The sequence below is a fragment of the Barbatula barbatula genome, assembly GCF_947034865.1.
Source record: "Barbatula barbatula genome assembly, chromosome: 21".
Lineage (NCBI taxonomy): Eukaryota > Metazoa > Chordata > Actinopteri > Cypriniformes > Nemacheilidae > Barbatula > Barbatula barbatula.
In genome coordinates, this window is record NC_136784.1 from 8,217,406 (window position 1) to 8,241,310 (window position 23,905).

The 23,905-nt window shown below is 39.9% G+C and overlaps 2 protein-coding genes across 22 annotated transcripts in view; both read right to left on the minus strand.

Annotated features, from left to right (window-relative positions):
• Positions 1–2,518: 2,518 nt before the first annotated feature.
• On the minus strand, positions 2,519–14,282 carry ubp1 (upstream binding protein 1). Of its 6 annotated transcripts, none has more exons than XM_079484818.1 (16): positions 14,114–14,282; positions 9,945–10,096; positions 9,775–9,851; positions 9,286–9,391; positions 9,066–9,172; positions 8,416–8,568; positions 7,609–7,746; positions 7,340–7,453; positions 7,098–7,201; positions 6,954–7,008; positions 6,772–6,865; positions 6,584–6,674; positions 5,203–5,324; positions 4,607–4,749; positions 4,332–4,383; positions 2,519–4,228 (listed from the first exon to the last, which is right to left on the minus strand). In XM_079484818.1, exons 1-16 carry the CDS (start codon positions 14,179–14,181, stop codon positions 4,191–4,193), a joined length of 1,614 nt encoding a protein of 537 aa, XP_079340944.1. In that variant the 5' UTR covers positions 14,182–14,282; the 3' UTR covers positions 2,519–4,190. The 6 variants fall into 6 exon arrangements, 5 of the variants coding, with proteins under 5 accessions (XP_079340944.1, XP_079340945.1, XP_079340943.1 ...); XM_079484819.1 differs by having other exon boundaries at positions 7,636–7,746; positions 14,114–14,275; XM_079484817.1 differs by lacking the exon at positions 14,114–14,282 and adding an exon at positions 12,358–13,196 and having other exon boundaries at positions 7,636–7,746.
• Positions 14,283–15,339: 1,057 nt separating this feature from the next.
• The window catches only part of clasp2 (cytoplasmic linker associated protein 2), a 35,857-nt gene continuing 27,291 nt past the window's right edge, over positions 15,340–23,905 (minus strand). For 12 of the 16 annotated variants that reach the window (XM_079483989.1, XM_079483992.1, XM_079483991.1 and 9 more), the window contains 12 exons: positions 21,988–22,151; positions 21,797–21,875; positions 18,999–19,142; positions 18,617–18,760; positions 18,346–18,452; positions 18,107–18,257; positions 17,712–17,910; positions 17,381–17,574; positions 17,176–17,304; positions 16,876–17,082; positions 16,594–16,710; positions 15,340–16,407 (listed from right to left, as the gene is read on the minus strand). In XM_079483989.1, coding sequence (XP_079340115.1) covers positions 16,318–16,407; positions 16,594–16,710; positions 16,876–17,082; positions 17,176–17,304; positions 17,381–17,574; positions 17,712–17,910; positions 18,107–18,257; positions 18,346–18,452; positions 18,617–18,760; positions 18,999–19,142; positions 21,797–21,875; positions 21,988–22,151 — 1,725 coding nt within the window. In that variant the 3' untranslated portion in view covers positions 15,340–16,317. Of the gene's footprint in view, positions 16,408–16,593; positions 16,711–16,875; positions 17,083–17,175; positions 17,305–17,380; positions 17,575–17,711; positions 17,911–18,106; positions 18,258–18,345; positions 18,453–18,616; positions 18,761–18,998; positions 19,143–21,796; positions 21,876–21,987; positions 22,152–23,529; positions 23,587–23,905 lie in introns of all 16 variants that reach the window. The other 4 variants (XM_079483990.1, XM_079483988.1, XM_079483980.1 and 1 more) reach the window with 1 other exon arrangement.

Sequence of the window (23,905 nt, forward strand, 5' to 3'; positions counted from 1 at the left end):
GTCCTGCCTATGAAGTTATGCACGCATATAATGAACTGCATACAGTTTAAAATAAAAAATTGGTTTGTTAATATAATTAATTAACAAATTATGTATAAACTAAATGAATTATATAGAAATATTTTATTTTTGTCTACAAAACATTGAAAAACACACCTTCAGAAGATTTTTAAGATCATGATAAAAAAATGTTTTCAAAAGATCCTAAACATTTGACCAGTTGTAAATATAGAACAGAATAGAACTTTATTGTCACTGTTTAGGAACAATGAAATACATTTTAGCAGCTCTTCTGGATGACAAGTGAACAATTATAAAAAAAAGTTATAAGAAATAGAAATAAAATATATACGCAAGAGCAGCCAAAGACCTATATACAAAGGCATAAATACACACAAAAAAAATCCTCTGAAGTAGTGCAGTGACAGTGCGAGTAAAGTGATAGTGCAGCAGAGTAATATAGTAGGCGAGGATTATTGCACTCTTATAGAAGTTTTTTAATGCATAGTTTAGTTTGGTGTGTGAGTGATCATGCATTTAAGCATCTTACTGCCTGGTAGTTTGGGCTTTTATCAGTCTGTACCTTCTCCCAGAAGGTAAGGGGAATAACAGATGATGTTCCAGGGTGAGTGGGGTCTTTTGAAATACAATTGACCTTCTGAAATCAACCAGTGTAGATCTCATGGAGTATGGTCAGTGATATCTCAATCACAAGCTCAGCTGCACAGCCCTCACCCTCCGTGGGTCCTTCCTGTTCTCTTCTGTAGAGCTGGCGTACCACACCGTGCAGCAATAAATTAACAGCCTCTCTAATGGTAATGTGGAACGATAGAAGTTGGTCAGCAGGTTTTGTGGTAGGTGAGGCATTATTGTAAATGCACCATGCAGTGAAATGCTGAATCTCTTCCCTGTAGGCTGAATATAGCCTATATAGATAATCATGTGCATATGTATTTATTGATTTCTTTATTTTTGTAAAATCTTGCTGTCACACCATACACAGGTACGGTTAACTACCCATGTACATATATGTATATACCATTTCTTGTACAGTACATATAATTATTAACAAACTGTATGTGTATATATACACACACTCACATAATACTGTGTTTGACCCCCTTTCGCCTTCAGAACTGCCTTAATTCTACGTGGCATTGATTCAACAAGGTGCTGAAAGCATTCTTTGGAAATGTTGGCCCATATTGATAGGATAGCATCTTGCAGTTGATGGAGATTTGTGGGATGCACATCCAGGGCATGAAGCTCCCATTCCACCACATCCCAAAGATACTCTATTGGGTTGAGATCTGGTGACTGTGGGGGCCATTTTAGTACAGTGAACTCATTGTCATGTTCCAGAAACCAATTTGAAAGGATTCATGCTTTGTGACATGGTGCATTATCCTGCTGAAAGTAGCCATCAGAGGATGGGTACATGGTGGTCATAAAGGGATGGACATGGTCAGAAACAATGCTCAGGTAGGCCATGACATTTAAACGATGCCCAATTGGCACTTAAGGGCTTTAAGTGTGCCAAGAAAACATACCCCACACCATTACACCACCACCAGCCTGCACAGTGGTAACAAGGCATGTTCTCATTCGGTTTATGCCAAATTCTGACTCTACCATCTGAATGTCTCAACAGAAATCGAGACTCATCAGACCAGGCAACATTTTTCCAGTCTTCAACTGTCCAATTTTGGTTAGCTTGTGCAAATTGTAGCCTCTTTTTCCTATTTGTAGTGGAGTGGTACCCAGTGGGGTCTCCTGCTGTTGTAGCCCATCCCCCTCAAGGCTGTACGTGTTGTGGCTTCACAAATGCTTTGCTGCATACCTCGGTTGTAACGAGTGGATATTTCAGTCAAAATTGCTCTTCTATCAGCTTGAATCAGTCGGCCTATTCTCCTCTGACCTCAAGCATCAACAAGGCATTTTCACCCACAGGACTGCCGCATACTGGATGTTTTTTCCCTTTTCACACCATTCTTTGTAAACCATGGGTCTCAAACTCAGTTCCTGGAGGGCCACAGCTCTGCACAGTTTAGCTCCAACCAGCTCTGAACCACACCTGCTTGGAAGTTTCTTGTAATCCTGAAGATGTTGATTAGCTGAATCAGGTGTGTTTGATTAGGGTTGGAGCTAAACTGTGCAGCGCTGTGGCCCTCCAGGAACTGAGTTTGAGACCCATGTTGTAAACCCTAGAAATGGTTGTGCGTGAAAATCCCAGTAATTTGCTCCAAATTGCTTAAATCACCTTTCTTTCCCATTCTGACATTCAATTTGGAGTTCAGGAGATTGTCTTGACCAGGACCACACCCCTAAATGCATTGAAGCAACTGCCATGTGATTGGTTGATTAGATAATTGCATTAATGAAAAATTGAACAGGTGTTCCTTATAATCCTTTAGGCGAGTATATATATATATATGAAAAGAATATTAAAATGTAAATGTAATTGTACACATATTACAAGTCACTTATTTCCATTTATATTACACACTCCAAACAAGTTATATGAAAATTATTTTATTTCTGGTACAGGCATTAATTGTGTACATCTCAGCACCCCCTATGGATGAGGGACTTCTTTAGACAATGACATGGGGGCACCATGACTCGTATCACAGAAATGCAGAGGACTGTCAATGTGATCCAGAGCATTCGATCCGAGGAAGAAAACACCACCTCGTTGAGCATTTATATGTTGATCATTTCTTTACCTGGAAACTTTGTGTACACCAATATTCGAAGTGAGCTCCCGACAACAGCAAGGTATCCAACGGCGTGACTTTTGTTGTGGATTCAGTTCAGTGCAGACTTGGGTCTTGGTCATTCCTTTTTTTAAGAATTAAAAGGAGTCAACATTCTTACAGCCATGCTCCTCTATCAAGTGGAAAAATAAGCACAGTACATGCCAAAGCACAGCTGCCCAATACATACTACTGAGATGACCTACTAAGGCAGTCTCAAGGAGAAAGAAACAAAGAACAATAGAAAAAACTGAGATAATACCCTGAATGACTGTATAATGGGTATGATATAACTAGACTTGGCAGTAAAAACTGGGACAAGCACCCATCAAATGTATTATCCTCCTAGACCAAAAACATAAGATAAAAGAAAGCAAAGGCATTTTGGGAAATTAATATATAATTTTGTGATTGTGCTTGCTTCTCATATCAATAATGTGTGTTATAATCTGCGCCAGGAGCTAATATAGAGGGCGGGTTACAGTTACCAGGCACAGAAACATGAAGCACAAGAATCACAATCTAAAATTCATAGACTCCCACTGTTGAATCATAAAAGTGGAGTCCATACTCATCCACCGGACTTACAAAGTGTAAACACTAAGATTTCAAGAAACTGTAGTTTGAACAGAATCTAGTCAACAGTTATAATGGCACAAAGCAAAATTGGTCTTAATAAAGGAATAAGAAAACAATCTCAACACTGACAATACCATCTGTGCGAGTAGGACACAGCCTAAACTTAGTCTAACAGCCTCAGATTAGCTGGAGGGTGTCATACTTAAACTCAAGGAAATCAGTTCATCCAGACAGACATCAAGTCGTCCTGCGCATGCCTCAGTCAGGACATATTCCCCACATTTCATTATATATCTAACAAATGGGTGCAATGGTGACAATACGAAATATACGCGGTCCAAATGGGCAACATTGATAGGACACAGACAAAGGATACAAACTCAAGTTAGTACTGTATGTTCACAACTTGCAACGTGAGGAGTCTGAGTGCGGGCTGTGCGAGGTTCAGCCATGTCAGAGTTATGCACTCAGAACCTTCCACAAAAACCATGCTGAAGTAATAGTGGTCACGACTCTCCACTTCCCTCATGGTTTCTCCATCCCTCTCAAATCAATCTTTTAGAAGCACACACATACTTTACTATACATAGCCCACCGTTTGAACACACTGGCATCAGTTTAAGTGTTTTCAATATGAAACAATTTGCACACTGAAGTCAGATTCTAACAGTTAGGAGGCCCTGCCCAAGCCCAGCTCGCTCTCTCTCCAACTCCAACGTCTGTGACGTGAAGAACGAGAGAGAGGGATTAAAGAAGGAGAGAGAGAAGGATAGAGGTAACATGTTCAATGCTCAATAGTGGCAGTATGGTGCCTGATGTTGTCATCACGTTCTCTGCGTTACGTCTATCTGTTGTTTACTTCAGGACGATGTGAAACCCATCATTTGTGTCATCTATAGGAAACCAAAGTGAGAGAGCAAGAAAATGTTAGAATTAAGAGGGGACTACAAGAAAATGTCAAAAAAATACATGACCTGTTAGAAGAAAATCAGGTACCTTGTATTGTACTGACGATGAAACTGCTCTCATCAAGGAGGTTGTAAACCATCTATAATCAAAACGGAAAAAAATAGTCTCTCTACAGTTTTATTGAAAATTTTTGTGACAATCAGACAATGAAGACCGTTTTATTGGTTGCATTATGCAAAGACATATGCAAATGAGCAAATGTGGTTGGCCATCTTTAGTTGATAAAAACTGAGGGATAAAGATTAACTTGTTCCTGGCTGGTTTAAGGTGGTGTATGAATCTCTAATGGTTTGTGCGTTTACCTGGTCACTGAGTAGTATGTGTATTCCTGTAGGTCCCTGCTTGTAGACATGGTTAACGTGGGAAAGTGGCAAAGCCAAAACGCTTGAGATTTTTCTGGTAAGCTCACACGCGGTCATCTCCTCAAGGTAAAGAGCGTGATACACTAAACAAACAAAACATGTTATGTTATGAGTCAAATTTGGCATCAAAATCATTTAATCTTTATTGATTATTGCTATTGCTTGACTATTAAACTGTCTCATTGTGTAAGCAAAGTTCCAAAGACAAATAATACAATATTCAAAATGTAATTTAAAAAATGAAGAAAAGTAAGAGGCAAATAAAATATATTAAAAATCTATATACCAACCATTTTGTTGATGTTTTTTGTATCATGTAAAAACTAGGTAATGCCAGAGAAGAAATGAGATAACCTGATTTTGTTTTTTAAACATCATGTTGTTCAAGATGATGATGCCTTAAATATTGTCAATATTACTAACAAAAAAGAAAGTTCTGATATTTATTTATTTATTCATTTGTATCCACAGTGCTTCATTGTCACATAGTTTGTCGGGAATCTGTGTGCAAGCCTCAGTTATTGACTTTTAAATACCATGTATGGATGTGGGGCTGCCGTGTTCTCCGTTTTTGCTGTGACCATGTTTCTCTGAAAGAGGGCTGTCGTTTGGAGAAGCCTCTATAGAGACGTAGACCGTCAGTCTGGGACGCACCGCTCTGAATCGGTTCACAAACAAACGCACACATTTATTAATGAGCGTCATGCTAGTTACATGCTAAACTTAACAACATGCTAATTATATTATTAACACAAGGGCTCCCAAGTTTTGTCAAAAGTTCGGAGTGAGATCACATCCGTTTCAGCATCGGCCCCTTAGTTAGTCTTCTAGCAGTTCAATTTTTCTATTGTTATAATTGACCAGCACAAATAAAAATTATACCAATTGGTAAATCTGATAAAAGATAGACAAATTAATCCAAATAATATAAATAGTTTTAAAATTATTATATTATTATTTCTTGCTCCAAACAAGCATCGCATAACTGAAAAGAACATTAATACAGGATGATGAAATGATCAAATCTATCTCTAGTACTTTTCTTAGTTGTAGGTACCCAAAGCTAAGCTAAAACATTAAATGCGCCCTGTCTATTATATGAATTGTCTCCAAATATGTTTTATATAATATTTAATCAGTTATTCCAACCAATAAGAAAAGAAAAAAGTGAATAAGTAATTTACGTCAGTTATAATCTCGCGTTATAAAGGATAAAACGTCTGACTGATCGTACAGTATCTGCAAGCAAGCCGCAACAGAACAATGTGAGTCGGACTAATCGTAATACTTTCCTGTTCTTCTGATTGGTCAATGCGTTCATGCGCTGTCTATGATTGGTTGTGATGTTCATCGCTGTGAGTAAAACTCGGAAAATTCTTTGATGCACCGTGCTCGGATGTGAAAGTAATGCTGTAACATCTCAAGGGACTGTTGCAGATGTTCGTCATAAACATAACGATCACCTTATATTACACGTGCTGTGTGGCTTTGTGGATTGTTTTATAAAATCAAATTCATTTTCACTTTATTTGTCACGTTCATTGTATTAGTTTTAAATAAAGGGGAAAAAAACAACCGTAACATTTATTTGAAGGCATGCTTATTAAAAGTATCGGATGTACACTCAAAATCTGATTGCATTGTGGGTAAAAAAAAAGAGTGAACGAATGTAGGGAATGAAGTAGTTTACTCAGGTTTCAGACACCACTACAAAATGGCCAACACCCAATATAGTGCACAATATAGGAGATAAGGAGCGGTTACTGTATGTGTACTTAATGTATGAGCATCCGAGTTTTGCCACGACAAGCAGTCGTCACATTTTTTTCCAAAAAAATCCACACATCTTGCTTAATTTACTCTTTTACAATATTAAGCTGGTACAGCATTATTGAATGTCTTTTTTTTTAACCTTACCTTGATTTTAGTGCATTATAGAGTCGGATTCCATCAGCTGCACCACATATTTGGACTAAATCTTCACGAGTTAACTTCAGTAGATCAGAACCTGAGAGACAAAACCAACTGTATCAAATTTGTCTCATTATTAAACTTTAATTCATGCTATATGACTTATTTATTTCATGCTACAAAAACTTAAATACCTGAGAAATGAGTGAACATGCGACTGTATGAGTTAAATCTATTCTTAAGAAGCCAATTCTGTGTCTCCTGTATAGACGCTGTGGGACTCAGAGACTGCAAGAAAGAATTGAAATCAGACACATTCCGGTTGCTATTTAGGGCAGAAGAATAAATCATAAATGAAACAGAAATATGTACAAACCTCCGTAGACACGATGCTACCCAGGTCCACCTGGTGTGTAGGTGAGGAGGACTCGCTAAAAAGAAAAAAATGTCAAACCATTACATGATGCAGAATTGTGAATCGAGACACACAAAGAAACACAGAAACGTTTCAATGTGTCACCTGTCTGGTATTGTGGTGCTATCGTAAGTGTGTGTGCTGGAGGTGAACGTTGGAGTGGCTGCTGTATTTGGATTGACGTATGCATTATCCGGCCATGGGGAACACTGACATACAGAGATAGAGATAATGTGAGGAAGTACAAAGCAAATGTCAAAGTGACATAGAATCCAGAAAATAATGAAGATCTAAAAGCAAATATGGCAAATATTGTTAACACATAGCAGAGACGAGCAGCCGCTTACACTTCCTCTCTTGCTTTTGGCGATGGAATCTCCGCAGTCTGCAGGAAGTGTCCGCTTGCTCGATTTCTTCAGCTCATATTCTACAGCCTCCTCGATCACAGGTTCTAATCGAGTCTGCACACACACCAGTGAAAAGGTTAGGTGGTATTAATGTAGCTTAAATTGTAAAATTCACTACAAGTTGCTTTAAATAAAAGCCAAAAGCATAGATTAAAATGTAAAAGATCTATATACATATATACGTAAAGTAATATATACATATCACTGACATTAACTGCTGAGTTCAATAGTCTTGCCTCTGACAAAATGGTGGTGTCATAAGAAGGCTGATATTTCTCTTTCTCTTGTGCACTCCGCTTTTCCATCTTCTCTCTGTCAGTTTTCTGCTTTCTGTCGGCACCCTTTGGCTGTCAAAAGATACAGGACACACTTAACTGATATATTAAAGGCATGGTGTGTAATTTTTTGGGAGAATGTATTGACAGAAATTGAATATAATATTCATTACTATGTCTTCAGAGGTGTATTAAGACCTTACATAATGAAACGTTATGTTTTTATTTCTTTGAATTAGCTATTTCTTTTACATACACCACAGGTCCCCTTGCACGGAATTCGCCATGTTGGCACAGAAGCGTAAACGTGATGACATATTAGTTCTGTGTCAGCCAGCTCCAAAGGAAGGGGGGGATGGGTGGGGTGAGCCGTTGGTTGCAATTCGCAACCTTACCGCTAGATGCCGCTATCATTTTATACACTGGACCTTACATTGAGATTTCAAATTGGCTTCATCACAATGGTGGGCTAAAACAGTAGCTATGAATGAAAGTTTTTTGATTATTTGAGGTGACATTAGCTGAGAAGGAATGTCACGAATTTCCTCAAAAATATTTGTTAAAAATGATTAGATTGTACACAAGAAAACTAGCAATCCATATTATTAGGGTCAATTTTGTTCTAATCTTGACTTCTCAAATCTAAATGCAAATAAAGAAAACATGAATCCAAAAATTCAGCTTCTGACTTTAGTCTTGCATGTGACGCATTATTGCTTGCGTGCATGTGGTTTGTGTTACCTTAAAGACTTTGATCTGGCAGCTGGCTGAGTGCAGGTGCTCCGTGTACTCTCCGCTTTCATCCTGTTTAAAGGTGTCGATCTGGATACGAAACGGAACCCCTTTTTCTCCGCCATGTTTCCGCGGGGTGAACTCTGTGCTGATGCAGTGAACCTTCATGAGGAGAGAGGAGGAAAGAGAATCATCATGGAACGCAACAATGGCCCCTGAAGCAGTTCTGAAATAGTTTTGCACGCTTTTGCCCAGATTGGGATGTGAGCAGATACGCTTTGAATAAACAGAATGATATTCAGATGTCTAGACTTTGACTCAGATCGAGGTTTAAGTATAATGTCAAGGAGTCAACGACCCAAAATACAACCCCTTCTGACCCCTTCAGAGTTGTCGGAGACATTGAGATAATGTCTGTCTCTTTTGGCATGACACTTGGGCCAGTGTGGAATGAGCAAAGGCGAGTGATGAGAACAGGGGATATCGGGTCAGTGAGATGTTACTTTAGGAATGTTCTACTTATTGTCTTTACAAAACAGTTTTGCTTATTTAGTGCTTTAGACCTGAAGCAATATGCACTGGTAAATGCTCAACTACATATTTAGAAATGTTTTTGACATTGTGTTGCAGAAAGACAGCTTGTGTGTGCTCGTGTGTACCTGCACAAACACAGACGTTCTCTTCGAGACATCCCACAGGAACTCTGCAGCATTTAGCTGGGAGGCATGTGTGAGGGGCTCAGTGATGCCAACCGACATAGGGATATCTGTAACCAACACATGACGCACTGTTAGGCTTCACAACGTTTTGTTACTGTGAGTGTGAGTGAATCTAAACTTTGTCCCTAAAGTACCATGTGATCACAAAGCATGACCTCACCGATGTCAAGGAGGCGGTCGCCGGGCCGATTCCATTTCCAGCCCTCCAGCTGCTGGTGCTCCATGTACTGAAGCCTTCGGTCATGGAAAACCACCCTAACTATACTCTACAACCCACCCCAAACACACACAACACATTAGAACAAGCACCACTCTTAAAGGGCCACACACCTCACCATTGTTTCCTGCAAAACTTTTTAGCAGCGCCACAGAAAAAAATAATACCGTTTTGCAAGTGATTAGAACTACAGGTTACTAAAAGGTTGTGTAGGGGTTGTGTTTGAATATCTAGATTTATATTACATTTAGAAAATGCATGCATTTGTACTTTATCTTGTTTTTATCTACCGTTAAAAAAACAAGTAAGGAGTCCTGTGCCCTCTGTAGATTCACTGACGTCACAGCGCAGGCACTAAATGGTGATGCAGGAGGCACCTCCGCATACGAAACCCTAAGAACATTACACAGGTAAACGCACACAATCTCTTACCTTCACAGTCTTGTTATTGAGTTCTGGCATCTCCCCTTTTTTCCTGTTATCAAGCAACCGGATCTCATACGACTGGCCTACAGGGGAATATGTGTGATATTGCATATCTTCTTATCAGACTCATAAAGAGAGAGACAGAGAGAGAGAGACAAACAGAACAGACATGATACCTTGGTTTAGGTAGGTGAGCGTCTCCTCATACAGTTTAACAGCGGGTGATGTAGCGGCACACAGCACATACTGAAACGGAGGATTCTTGGTGTCGGACTCCACAGGAACACTAACATCTTCCTGCTTAAAGATGGGCAGGGCCAACACATCACTGCAACACAGATAGACGTTATGAAAAAAGCTAATTGTTATGTCAGTCAAGAACCACACACCCTCTCCTGCTTTAAGCATAGAAGTGCTTGTCATAGGAAAGGTATGGGGAACCCCATGCCTGCTCACACCTAACACACAGCCTCTCTTATCCTGCTGAACCACAAACGTGCAAAAACACAATGTTCACATCAAACTGCTGGGAAATAAAAAGGTAAGCGGCACAGGGAGGTCACAAATGATGGGATATGAACATTTATTTGCATTGTAACTTTTTTTGTCACCAAAGGGGCCACATGCATTGAAAAACTATTGCCTCAAAAAGGGAAAATGTCTCACCATTGAGACACATGTACAGACGCTATCATGCTAGTGCAGTCACAGCAAAGAGCACCGGGTCAGTTATCTGGCAGCGCGCTCGACCTGACGTGATGTGACGTTTGTAACATGACGTTCCGCCTACAGGATCCGTACTGCTCTGCAATCTGCAGCGGCTTTCTGAAACTTGAGCAGCTCTACTGTAACATTCCGTTCCACAGCTGCTCATTCCTCAGACGGGGATGATCGCAAGTTAGATAATCTGAGCATCACACCCTCGTTCACCTCAAGCGCTACACGAAAACATCACATTAGCACATCATCACAGCACAGACGGACAGACACCGCGGGGAAAATTATAAGGGTATCTGATCTCCACGTTAACCTGATCCGACCCCATTCGGTGAAGACTGGCCAACCCTGTACAAGCCTTTCAGAGGAAGCCGTGTGTACTAAAAACACCTCTATTTTGTAGTATTAGCCATTCGGCTCATGCAAAATAAACATACAATACTCAAGTACGAACACTGCTCAATGCCATCAGAAGATGAATGCATGGTGCTGAAAAAGTAACAAGAAACTTGAAAGCACATGCATGTGAAATGGTCTCTTCCCTCAATCTCATACCAATAACAACACTCCCACAGAACGTAACCCCTACCACTGACTACGCTACCTCATTACGACTCTCTCACGCAAAGTATTTCAGACATCTGCATATGCAGAGTTCAAATGCTGATGCTGCGCTTTCCACCACAAGCTCTTAAAGCCAGCCAGAGTAACCATTTAACGGGATCTGATTTTGAATACGTAAAATGTATTCCCTATCATGAAGTGACCATAATTTTAACTACTTGTGGCCAAATGGAAATATAAAAACCACCGCCCGACCGTTTAGAGGCGATGCAGTTTCTTCCATCGCATCGAACACACTGTGATCAAGTAGTACTGCAATCTTTATTCAATGACTAATTATATGAAGTATATTCACTGCATTAAAGAAAATCTCATTTAAAGTTGCAGTGTTATTTTTGTGGCTCTAGCATTGAAATTTTTTAAAAACAATTCAATGATGTGATCAGGTGGGTTGCGCACACTGAGAAAAGTTTTGATAGATGATAGTTTTCAGTTTTTACTTATTGATAAGTCGATGTGATTTAGGAAATTCACATCACGAAACATGTGAATAGAACATTCTAAGGATGTGCTGACAAACCCCTTAAATATTTTATCCATTTTTAACAATAAACCGTTTCGGAGTATCCCGAATGACCCATGACGTCACGAGGGAGCACACAGTTTGCGTCTATGCGCAGTATCATATGACGTAATGCAGTTTAACCTTTAAAACCTAAGCGAGTTACAGTCTAGATATTTTACCCAGTTATCAACACTTGGGAACATATTCAAAAGTCACTTGTTCCACAAGTTATAACCAATGACGACTTACGTTAGACTAGATGAGCAAACAACAGCCTGTTCCAGGAAGTAACGTTAAGTTACTTCAATACTTCAAATGTGTCCGCTATTATTTTAGTATATCGACTTTATGGTTCCTCGAAAGAAGTGTGAAGGAATGAATGAATGCTTAACTTACAATTTATAAAAATGATCTGATCATTATATTGTTTAAGCAGCATTACAAAGATGCAACTCGTTGTCTTTTGTTGAGCTAGCTATAGCCACTGATATAGCCATATTTAAACCGGCCGACGACAACAACAACAACAAAAGCAACAACCTCGCGATGAAACAACTTGTAAACAATGGGACCAGACTTCAAATGTTGTGTGTTCTCCCATATCACAGGATGGTATTCTAAGCTTCGCGAATCCAAAATTCAGGTCAAGACAGTTAGCCAACTAGCTCGCCATCATAGGTGTAACACTGTTCGGGCTAGTGTGTTGGAAATCTGGTGATCCGTTTGCATGTGCGCGCTAATACCTCATGCTGTACGCGCCAGCCCCGAGCTCTTGGCCGATGCCAGATAAACTGGCATCAAAGTCGTGCACAAGACCAGACTCGATGGTAGCATCGTCCATCTTCAGCACCCACGCCATGGCGCCCAGATCCTTCTCCTCCGACTCTAACTGAAGGGCCGCCAGCTTCACCTCGTACCGACACCACCTGCGCGGAGCTCGCGTTTCAGCGGACAGACTGCAGGAGTCTGCTAGTCCTACTAGATGTGGGTTAGGTGGCCAGCCACGGAAGGCTAACTGACGAAAGCAAGACAAATGACTCGAGCCCGGTCAGCCGTGTGCCTCGCCATTGCTTCGGTTTCACAGGAACACAGGCGAGAAATATCAGTCTCGGGATGAGTTGAGGCGTCGTGAAATAAACCCGAGGCTCGCCTTTGTGGTCTTCAATACGGAATTATTTCTGCCTCCAACTTCCCAGCAGACGTTTATCTTTATTCCGGGGGAACCTTGCGTCTTACGCGCCGTTCTGCGTTAGCACTTCATATCTGTATGTAATCTTCCATTATATGAAAGCAGGGTGGGATGACGCTGTTGACAGTCACGGCATTCACACGCAACGTCCGCTCGAGTTGGGCTGGCAGACCTCGCTCGCTTTGATCTCTCTGCTGCCGTTGTAATCCTAAACACGGTGCCCTGTTTTTGTGTACGCTGTCCTCCGAAAGCGCTCGCCCAATTTCATCGTGCTGAGTGCGTGGTTAGGCTGACACTTCGGGAATTTCACAAGGGGCCAAAGATCACAAAACATCGACAGAGACCTCTGTGTCTACCACAATGCAAATCGCAAACCCTAATCGCTAGATATCCACAGCCGCAGGAGGGATCTGTTCGGCAATCTGACAGCCAATCACATCGCTCTTCTCAGAGCATCGAGACGACTATTGGCCAATGGACAATTCTCGTCATCGTCTCTCTGACTAGTGCTTTCTGATACGCAGAAGCCACTTCCAACTTCCAAATAATAACATTTATGTTAAGCAATAAAGTAACATGTTTTTACGTTTATATATTTTATTCGAAAAATTATGATTTTTTTTTTAATTAATTAAAAATGAAAAATCATTTTAAGATTCGTCATATGTTATCATGTTGAGAAACTGTTTAACGAATTGAGAGAGCATTTTTTTTGGTTCAAAATACTAAATGCTGCTGAGAGCCAGAGTAGTAAAGTCCAAAACCCATTAAGAAAGGGCGACACTGTGAAATTACAACAAAACGAAGCCTATAGATTGCTTCACTATAAGTGAGTGTGAGATTGACAGCTCCTCATAGAAAGGCCTGCAGCAATTCCCAAAGTTTTATTAGAGATACATAAAAATACAGTGTCCTTTCTGGGGTTCCTATCCCAGAGAATCCATTAAACGTCAATGGATACATTTCATTACATTGAGCATTTCAGTTGAGCATTTCAGTTGTATTTATTATAAGTCATATCATTTTTATTATAATTAATTATAAGTGAATCAATTATGAGCGAGTCAAAAATGTAATGAGAATGTGGACCAATGAACGAGATTTTAACTAATATAAAGAATATGCCTACTAGCAATTAAAACATAATTTTAACTTAATTTATTTATCGATATATTGTTTTGTATTACATAATAAATATCCCGTCTATTAAGTTTTGTATTAAACGACGTGACACTCATGCAACTTAACACGGCTCCACATTTATACTACAATCATAAACGAAGTTACGTAATTCCTGTGCTCGATCTTACCGCGTATAACTGCAGCAATAGCGCTGTCGGGTCTGAAAGCTTTCAGTATCCAGTTGCCAGAACAGCATTGCATTACAATGTGCGACTGATTACCGATCAAAACTAAAAACAACCAGTGACAGCGACCGCTCGCCGAGTCTCTTGTTTATGTTTATCAGCAGTGAACTTCAACCGGGACGCGCACGCGCTCGCCCATCCGTGACTGCATATACTGTTCCAGTACGTAAGCATTTTGTGCATTTGCGTTCAAATCTCTTTATGGTTTCCTCCCTGTGAAATAGGAGATATAAATTGGGTTCATTCATGAAACGTTCGTAAACATATGAGCAAATTCCGAATAATTTCCGGACCTTCCAGAAACTCTCTACCGGATTCACAAATACGTAAAATTGAAGATAAAATGCGTGTGTGTTAAATAATTCCAATCATTCGTAAACAGGGCTCGCTCGCATCCACAATTATCATTCATAATCACTATGCTGCAGCTAGGCAAATTACTACAAAATATCTAGAAATGCTGGAATCCTCTGGACTTCATTTTCTGGTTTGGCTACATTATATTGCATAAATGCATAAGAGATTACTACGCTGTATGCCTACAAATAAATGTATAAATTCAACTCTACTCCAACAATGCGTTTTTAGCCTGCTGAAGTAATACCTGCCTGGCGCTATTCTGAAAATGACCAGCTAGTGGCGCTTGAGAGCGCTTTGGAAGTACCACTTGACTTTTTACCGGAGACGCGTTGGTTGCTGTGATTTGTAAATCCACGACAGTTACATGTTACCACCATCTTATTTTGAAGAACATCACTGAATTTAAAAATGCAGTAACCAATAACATTAACTTCTCCGTTGTTGTGTTGTTCAAGTATAATGGTTGGTCAATGTAGTGCTTTTCCGCCCCTCCTCCACTGTGATTGGAGGACTGAGTATAAAAAGTCAGCGACGAGCTTTGCGTTTAACCCAAAGTTAAACAATAAAACAAGACAGGGAAAAATAACTCGCGAAACATCCTCACGGTACATAGATAGTGCATCAAAATACACTGTCATCAGTTTGTCTAAAAGACTACATAACGTTTGAATGTTTTACGCAGAATTTACACGTGGCAGGGAGCAGGTGCACATTTCTTTCGTAACTAACATTTTCAAAACACAAATATTTTCATGAATGACATATTTTGTGTTATTGCGGCGAGACCATAGTAAATACAAGCACAAAGTAAACATGAGGAGTTCGTTTATTACTGTACATTTTCTTTATTTTAATTTCTTCGTTAGCACAGTTCTAGAAATGCGGCGGGAAGAGAGCGAGGGAAAGCATCCTCACAGGTGATAAGGGCTGACACTACAGGAAATAAGTGACAAGACAATTGCAGCATTTAACGCGTAAATACATTTCTACAAATATCCCATCGGAGAAGAATGACACTATATGCTACTTAAAAGAATTCACGCGCCCTCGGGACATCACAAGATCATCCTGAATGTTATATAAATACATATCGCCTGTGGTGTGGCATCACATCTGGCCCCGCAGGGTGACGCATGGCCCTTTAAGCCATGACCGCAACCAGAAAGTTCAGATTTTATTCATGACATGCATATAGCCAAGCAAAGTATGCCTTATAATAAAGCAAGCTCGACCTGAACTGATATGAACGTTATAATAATCAATAGTGAGCAATTAGGAACGTTAATAACATGTTGTTCAGAGTTCTCAACTTCATCTTAAAAGTTTGACCTTTTCCGATAAAAAGTAATGATCTCCGTGTTGCACAACGACACAAACAACACCCCCCCCCTCTTCGGCCTGACTTCACGGTGCTGGATTTTCAATATATTAAATACCACAACCTTCTCCCAATTCATCAGACACACACTCACACACGTTTCTGTCATTTACAAGCTAACAAAACAATTGTTTTGACATAAGCAGACACAGTGTTCTCTCACTCTGACACGAATGATGATGATCTCATATGGGGGAAGAAGTTTAGTCCAATGGCGCTTCTCACAGCGTGTCCCACCAGAATGTCCTTGGCCAGAGGAGGGAGTTCAGCAGTGTCGATGCATGCGGCTTTTTGTATTTGTTGGAAAGCTGTGTAGGTGTTTGTTTGTGTGTGCACATGTGAGTTAAAAAGCCAGCTAGGGTCCCTCTGCACTTAGAGAGTGCTGTAGTTCTGAATGAAGACTGCAGCGCTACATGCCCTGCCCTCCGATGTCTGTAGACTGGTCACTTCCACCGGAGCCGCTCTGAGCTCGCTTTATGTACAAGTTCAACAGTTTTAGCTGGGAAGAAAGAGAGAGAGTGTGTCACAGCTTACTCTATTAATGCTTTTCTTTAAGACATTCATTGGTCTGTCTCTCCAAGGCATGAAACGCTTCCTGAATAATGATATGGCATTTCTTATTTACTGCATAAAACATGTATAAAATGAAAGAGCTGAAAATTGTCTGCAACAGAAAACATCCCACCTTGCTGCCAGACAGCTGGCTAAGGTGAGGCTTCAAATCCTCTCCAATGACAGAATAGATGGCCACAAGGCAAAATACACATGCTTTTCGTACACTGCTCTCAGAGTTATCATAACCCTGCAAAAGAATAGAAAATAAATGAATTATAAGAGCACAGTGACAATATTTGCAAGGAGCTCTATAACGTGAATGATTCAAAACAATTGCAGTATTAATACAAGCAATTAGTTAGAAGATTTTTACATTGTATTTGGCTTTATATTAACACAATACAGTCATTACCTGTAAGAGTCCAGGGACTATTTCAGGGAGCATTTGATGAAGACCATCTTTGGGCAGCCGGTCGATGACTTTGGTAAGCATCTTGATGGCAGCCAGGTTAATTGGGTAGTCAGCCGATTGGAGGATGGGGCACAACACCTTGATACACTGATCAGGACTTATTGATGTGGCCAACATAGATGCCCCCTCTTCTGCAGCCCGGACCACCTGAAACAGAGCCAAAAAAGGTGTGCAAGAGCACTCTGTGTTTAAATTCTAAGGCGATCTTGAGCATGTCTGTGACATTAGTTTAATCCTGACCTCTTTGTGAGGGTCTTTATGTGCTTCCAGGGTCTTCATAATGGTGAGTTCGGCATAGTTTTTAAAGCGCCATGGCTGTCTGTTAAGGATCTCCTTCAACACCCGCAGTGCTAATGCCCGGATGACATGCTAAAAAAATAGATTCAAAAAATTTAAGTGAAGTAAATCGGACTTGAATCGGATTTGTACGTGGATGTATGCATACCTCGCCGTCCCCGAGGGTTTCCAGGAGCAGCAGGAGGATGGTTTTAAAGTGCTCGTCCCAAACATGCAGTTGTGTTTCTCTGATCAGACGCATTAGCTCACAAAGTGCCGCTTTCCTCTCCTCCACTCGCTCGCTGTGGTTTGAGAGCTCCTTCAGAAGCTCAGCCACCACCTCAGATTGGTCCACACAACTGTCTGTTAACAACATCAACCGAAAACAAGTCAGACCCACACATGGTTATTTAAACAACATTAACATTTCAGAACAAAAGCAATATACTTAAAGAAAACTTGTCATTATAATAAACAAAATCTCCAAAACATTGTCTAACCATCTGTGACCGATTCTGCATCTTGGTCACCATCTTTCAGGCTCTTATTAAAAGGGGAGGAGCTGAAAGAGTCGGAGTAGCTGCCTGGTTGGTATTCTCTTGTTGGGCGGGGACTAGAGGAGAGCAGTGGCATCGTATTTAACAGAGAGGTTTTGTTATCCAGTGCTGTCCGGCCAGTGTCTGTAGTTTCAACACCTCCCTGCACACATTCACAATACATTACCGCAACAGCAACATGCCTTAATTTTTAGGTTCAACATAAAAAACACATAACACACAGTATTTATATTAGTGTAAATTCGATACGATGCTTTTGGGCGTAGGAAGAAGTCGGATTACATGGTTTACAATTTAAAGCACACCCTTTGAAGAAATAACAATAGAACATTTCTAACCTCTTCTAAACCGTCTCCATCTCTTTTTCGTGGTGGCTCTGTCATGTCCTCTTGGCTGCGGACGCTGAAGTTTTGGATGGCCTGACTGACTCCTCTCAGAGAGCTGTAGATCTCTTCAGAGTTCATGTTCTCTGTATCGTAATCAAATGCACTGTGCACACATACAAAATGACTAAGTCATGTTGTGATGTAAGCAAAGTAATTTATGGTTTATCAAGATTTTGATCAAGTCCAAGTACCTTGGTGAAGGTGTGTTTTGTGATGTGTTTGTAGGGGAGGTTAAGGGGCTTGACCAGCTGGCAGGTGATCTTGGGGTGTGTCGGGTGAGAGGGCTTCCCATCTGAGCCTAGAAAAACAAGCCAACTCTTTAGTGTTTCCAGCGGACTTAAAAATGTAATTAAACCAGAAATAAAAAAACAAACTGCACATTATTCTAGCATTTCACATATTTTGTGTTGAGAGTTAAATTATGTCTTTTTAAGACATGAAACAGAACATCATCAGCATTACCTGGGCTGTGTTGCCGGTGTTTCGCAGGTGGTTCTGTAATAATTTTGTGGCCCCGTCCTGAAAGGTTTTCGGTAATGCTGCTAGCAGCATTGTGAACTCTGGTGTGTTTAACTGGAACAGTGAAATCAACACAGACTGTGCTGCCTGAAAATAAAGCAAATCATTTAAACGTATAACCAGTCAACACCACCAACAATCTCGAAAACAATTCATATATAGATCTCCGTGTAAAATGTAAAAACCCCTTGAATTAGATTGGGCAAAGTTTCTGTTTAGTACAACACTTTTTAGAGGTTAAGGTTTTATAGACCTTTCAAAGCAAAGACATAAACATTCAAAACAATATCCATGTAAGCATGTGTATGTTTCTCGTATCTTGTACCTTTCTGACATCAGAGCTCTTTGGCTCAGTCGTCCATGTAATGATACGTGACACTGCCAGTCTGGTTTCACTGGAGTTTACAAAATCTTGCGGCTCCATCTGTAGTGTCAGTGTTTCTATGTACTTCAAAATGGCCACCTTCACCTGAAACATTATCCTCATGTTACAACTCTGCAGCAAAATGATCTGCCATCTAAGGCATAAAATACCATTCAAGACACCAGCAGCATTAAAGGGATAGTTCACCCAATGATGAAAGTTCTGTCATCATTTACTCACCCTCAGATTGTTCCCAAACTGTATACATTTCTTTATTTTGCTAAACACTAAGGAAGATATTTGGAAGAACGTCAGTAACCAAGCCCTATTCACTCCCACGGTATTTACTTTCCATACTATGGCAGTAAATGGGGAACGGGATCGGTTAAGTTTTTGACATTCATCCATTGTTTTCAGCAGAACAAACAAATTGATACAGGTTTGGAGCAATCTGAGGTTGAGAAAATAATGGCATTTTTGGGTGAACTATCCCAACTATACCTCAACACACAACTGTACATCAGGTAAACATCTTCACATACAAACCATACAGCGGCCTTAAACTATCAACACAGCAATCCACCAGTAACAGGCAAACATGACATCATACATTCATAGGAATTCTTAAAATACATCAAATGAAGCAAGACAGCAGGGGGAGGTTGGATTGAGCATGGCGGGTGTGACTGGGTTCAAATTGCTTTTTTAATATGCAGGGTATATACAGTTGTGTTCAAAATAATACCAGTGTGTTTACAAAAAAGTAAGTTAAGCTCAACTCCTTATAACAACTTTCATTTCAATACACAGATGCATTGGGAACAATGCACAATCTATTCTAAATCAAAGCATAGAAAAAAGTATCAAATTTGTTATTACTCTACAGAACCAAAGTCGACCAACTTCTGGCACCTGTGAACAGGTATTCCAGCCCAGGAGGATTGCACTACTGACCACAATTCCTTTGCATTTCATGGTTTTGCCTCAGAAACAGCGTTTTTGATGTCACCAAGTCACACAAGTTTTCTATTGGATAAAGGTCTGGAGATTGGGCTGGCCACTTCATAACGTTAATCTTGTTGGTCTTGAACCAAGATGCTGCTCGCTTAATGGTGTGTTTGGGGGTCGTTGTCTTGTTGAAACACCCATTTCAAGGGCATGTCCTCTTTGGCTTAAGGCAACATGACCTCTAAGTATTTTGATGTACTCAAACTGATCCATGATCCCCGGAATCCGATAAATAGGCCCAACACCATAGTATGAGAAACATCCCCACATATCATGATGCTTGCGCCACCATGCTTCACTGTCTTCACAGTGTACTTTTGTTTGAATTCAGTGTTTGGGAGTTTGTCTGACAAACTGTCTGCCACCCCTAGACCCAAAAAGAACAATCTTGCTTTCATCAGTCCACAAAATATATTGCGGCATTTCTTTTTAGGCCAGTCAATGAATTCTTTGGCAAATTGTAACCTCTTCAGCACATATTGTTTTTTCAACAATGGGACTTTGCGCAGGCTTCTTGCTGATAGCGTGGCTTCACATAGGCGTCTTCTAGGTGTTACAGTACTCGCAGATAACATCAGACTTTCTTTGATCACCCTGGATCCATTCGAATGGTAGTTTTCAGTTTTCTTCCACATCTTTCTGGTTTTGGTTGCCATTTTAAAGCATTTGATATCTGCACTTCATATGTTTTTCCCTCTCTAATCATTTTTTTTATCAAAGTTCGCTGTTCTTCTGAACAATTTCTGGAACGACCCATTTTACTCAGATTTTCAGAGAGACAACATTTGCTGCCTTCGTCATTAAATGAGGGCCACTTGTTTGATACCAGTTTTTTCACAGAATGATTTATCTCGATAATTGAACTCCACACTGCTATTATTTTGAACACGCCCTTTTCAATTAATGATTAAATTACACAGAATTAACAGCATGCATGTCATGACTGTTGGTTTTCTATTACTCTACTAAACCTACAAGTTAAAATATTTGCCATTTCGAAAATATTATTTCTACCAAAAACACTGACTGATCGGGCTAGTGATGTTGGACTGCTATTACTTTGAACATAACTGTATGTTGTCAGGAGTTATTTCTTGCTCATTAAGTTGAAAAACTGAGTTAACTACACAAAGTTTACTCCTAAAGTTTTAAATGAGACATAAAACATCCGTCTCACATTCTCATACTCTTGAGACTTGAGATTACGATAGTCTACGGTAGTGGGGCTGTGCGTAACAGAATTGTTTCCCCTGTGTCTCACTGACCTGTACTGCTTGGTTCCACACTTGGATATTTTCCTCCAGTGTGCAAGCATGTCGTCGCTTTCTGAGGGGAAACAATTCTATAGCCCGGCCCCCGTACCGGCAACAGCGCCTTTTCCCCGGCTTCAGAGAGAGAGAGGGAAAGCACATCAATGAAAGAAAGCCCCAGACCGGGAGAAAGAAGGGGTGGGAGGAACAGGAGAGGACGCAGCAATAAGTAATACCGCTGCAATGTTGAATGTTGGCTGGTGTGCATATGACAAATTCCGTTTTGGGACCAGGGATGGGGTCGGAGACTCTAATGTAAAGCAACAACTTTGGGGATTGCATGACATTATTGTGACGTCAACCCGAGTGCATTGACCAAACTAAACCCTACTTATTATTGAACTCATGATCTCAAGTCTGATTTACACTCGATCATCGAGACAGTTCGAGAAAAACACACAGACACTCACACACAAAAACAACACACCAAGTTGCACTTACCTTCAAGTTGGGCGTTTGTGTTTGGTCAACAGTAAATCTCATAAGTATGGTGAACTGTAGATCATTAGGGAAAGATTCTCTGAAGATGACATGAGAGGAAAAAACTCAGCGTCAAAATCTGCGAGCATCAAACACAATTTGATATCTGAGTATAACAGAGATACCGGCCTCCAATTTTCAATCTTACACACCTTGTGACATCTAGGGCTTTCTGTACTTTCCCTTGTACTGAGCCGAGCAGGTCCGCGCCCATCTTCTTCAGCAGTTGTGTGAGCAACACAAAGAGCCAGTCCTGGAGATCCTCTTTATGAACCACAATGAAGTCCACCAGTGTCTCCAAAAACATGCTAAACACCTGTGCAGAAATTCACCAGCAGGAGACATTAGAAAAAACATAAGAACAGAACTACAAGCGTAAGCAAGCTATTTGAAAGATTCATGCATTTCTCTTCAATTTGAGAACATTAATGTTATGCATTTGTTGGAAATAGTTGCAGCATATAAAAATGTTGCAATGTTTGTTTTCTTCCAACAGAAAAATAACTAAGTAGTACCAATAACATCTCCCACCTTCATCCAAAACCGACTGGAAATACAAGCTTTAAAAAAATAAATTCAATTAATTGAAGATCACCTTCAATAGCATCCAAGCTCGAAACAACTAACAATAGATTAACTGAATTTTATAGAAAAGCATATTAAAAAAAGGAAACAGATGACATACTTACGGGTCATAAATGTAATACAATTACAGACCACGCTATAAAGGAAAAGGATAAGGGTAAAAACTTTCTACTACCCCCAAAAAATGTCAGAAATAGCTCGATGATTTGGTATTTAAACATTTGATTAAAATACGAGTGATGGGAGATGATAAATGTGCTACTAGTTATTTACCTACTAGGAAATCTCTCCATTAAAATAAGAAACAGCATGCTAACCATTACAACCAGTATTCTGAAACATCACACATCCAGATTATTGACACTATGCTGATGTTTATAACAAAGAAATAGTTTTGATTAACTTGATTATCAACTAAGGAACATTTTAATAGCGGGATCAAGAGCATCTTTGTCATTTGTTAGACATTTAGATTTTATTCAAACAGCGCAGTTACTGATTAGTATATTAGTAATCGAAAGTAATGAAGCCCTGTTAGCATTCAATACAAACAGTCAGAAACAGAATTAATGGTTTTTAACAGGGCACATTAAAAATTTGCAACTCAATTTATGTGTAAAGGTATTACACAAAAACAGATCAAGCGGTCAAAAGCAAAAACCAAAATAAGGATTTGCATAAAAGTTAACCAAACTTACTCTCTACAGTTCCGTCAGAAGGTAAAGCATGAAAGAAAACAAAAAACTGGTGAATTGCTATAAAACCATATAAAAGACAATAAATACTCACTGAAAACCATTTGTAGAACATCAACATTTATGATAAATACAACATAACAACATTCTTCAAACCTTTCCACTGCTGAAAAAGAAATTACCCTTTCGAAAAAATGAAATTAATAAAAGGTACATTAACCCTTCATAAAAAGACTCTTAAACAAAATAATAAAGAATATAGTACAGAACGTATGAACCCTTTACTAAATATGGCAATATAGATTCAATATGACAGGTAATCACATCCAGGGTTTTCCAAACCCCTGAATAACACGTCAATGAGCTGTAGAATGTGATAGTGCTGGACAGTGTGAGACTGAATGAGTGTTGTACCTTAAAGGAGGCAGAACTGATACTGGATTCTGCCGTGCCAAAGCCTCTGGAATCACGCTGCAAATCAGAAACAGGGGCGGGCCATGAGCCCAGCAAATCAGATAAATGGGGCGGAGCTACGGTTACCCAACAAGATAGAGAAGAATGCCAGGAGGAAGTTCCAGGAAAACGAGTGAGAGAAAGAAAGACACCTCAAACGTGGGTTAGTCTGTTTGTGCTTGTAGGACTGGGCTATCGGGGAAACCAATTGTTTTGAGATACTGTCTGAAAAAAAGTTGTTTTTATTTTTTATTTTATCGCTTTAAGGTTTGAAGACCACACCTGATGTTTTACTTTTAGGGTGACAGTCCCAATACGTGTATGCATGAGTGCAAGC

Excerpts from the sequence above, each read along its gene's own strand:
- ubp1 (XM_079484816.1), bottom strand. The coding sequence starts at position 12,473 with ATGGCGTGGGTGCTGAAGATGGACGATGCTACCATCGAGTCTGGTCTT. Across the intron at positions 7,747-8,415 it reads GCCAGATCAAAGTCTTTAAG|CCAAAGGGTGCCGACAGAAA; the intron begins GTAACACAAACC and ends ATCTTTTGACAG. Across the intron at positions 7,009-7,097 it reads AGCACCACAATACCAGACAG|CGAGTCCTCCTCACCTACAC; the intron begins GTGACACATTGA and ends TTTTCTTTTTAG.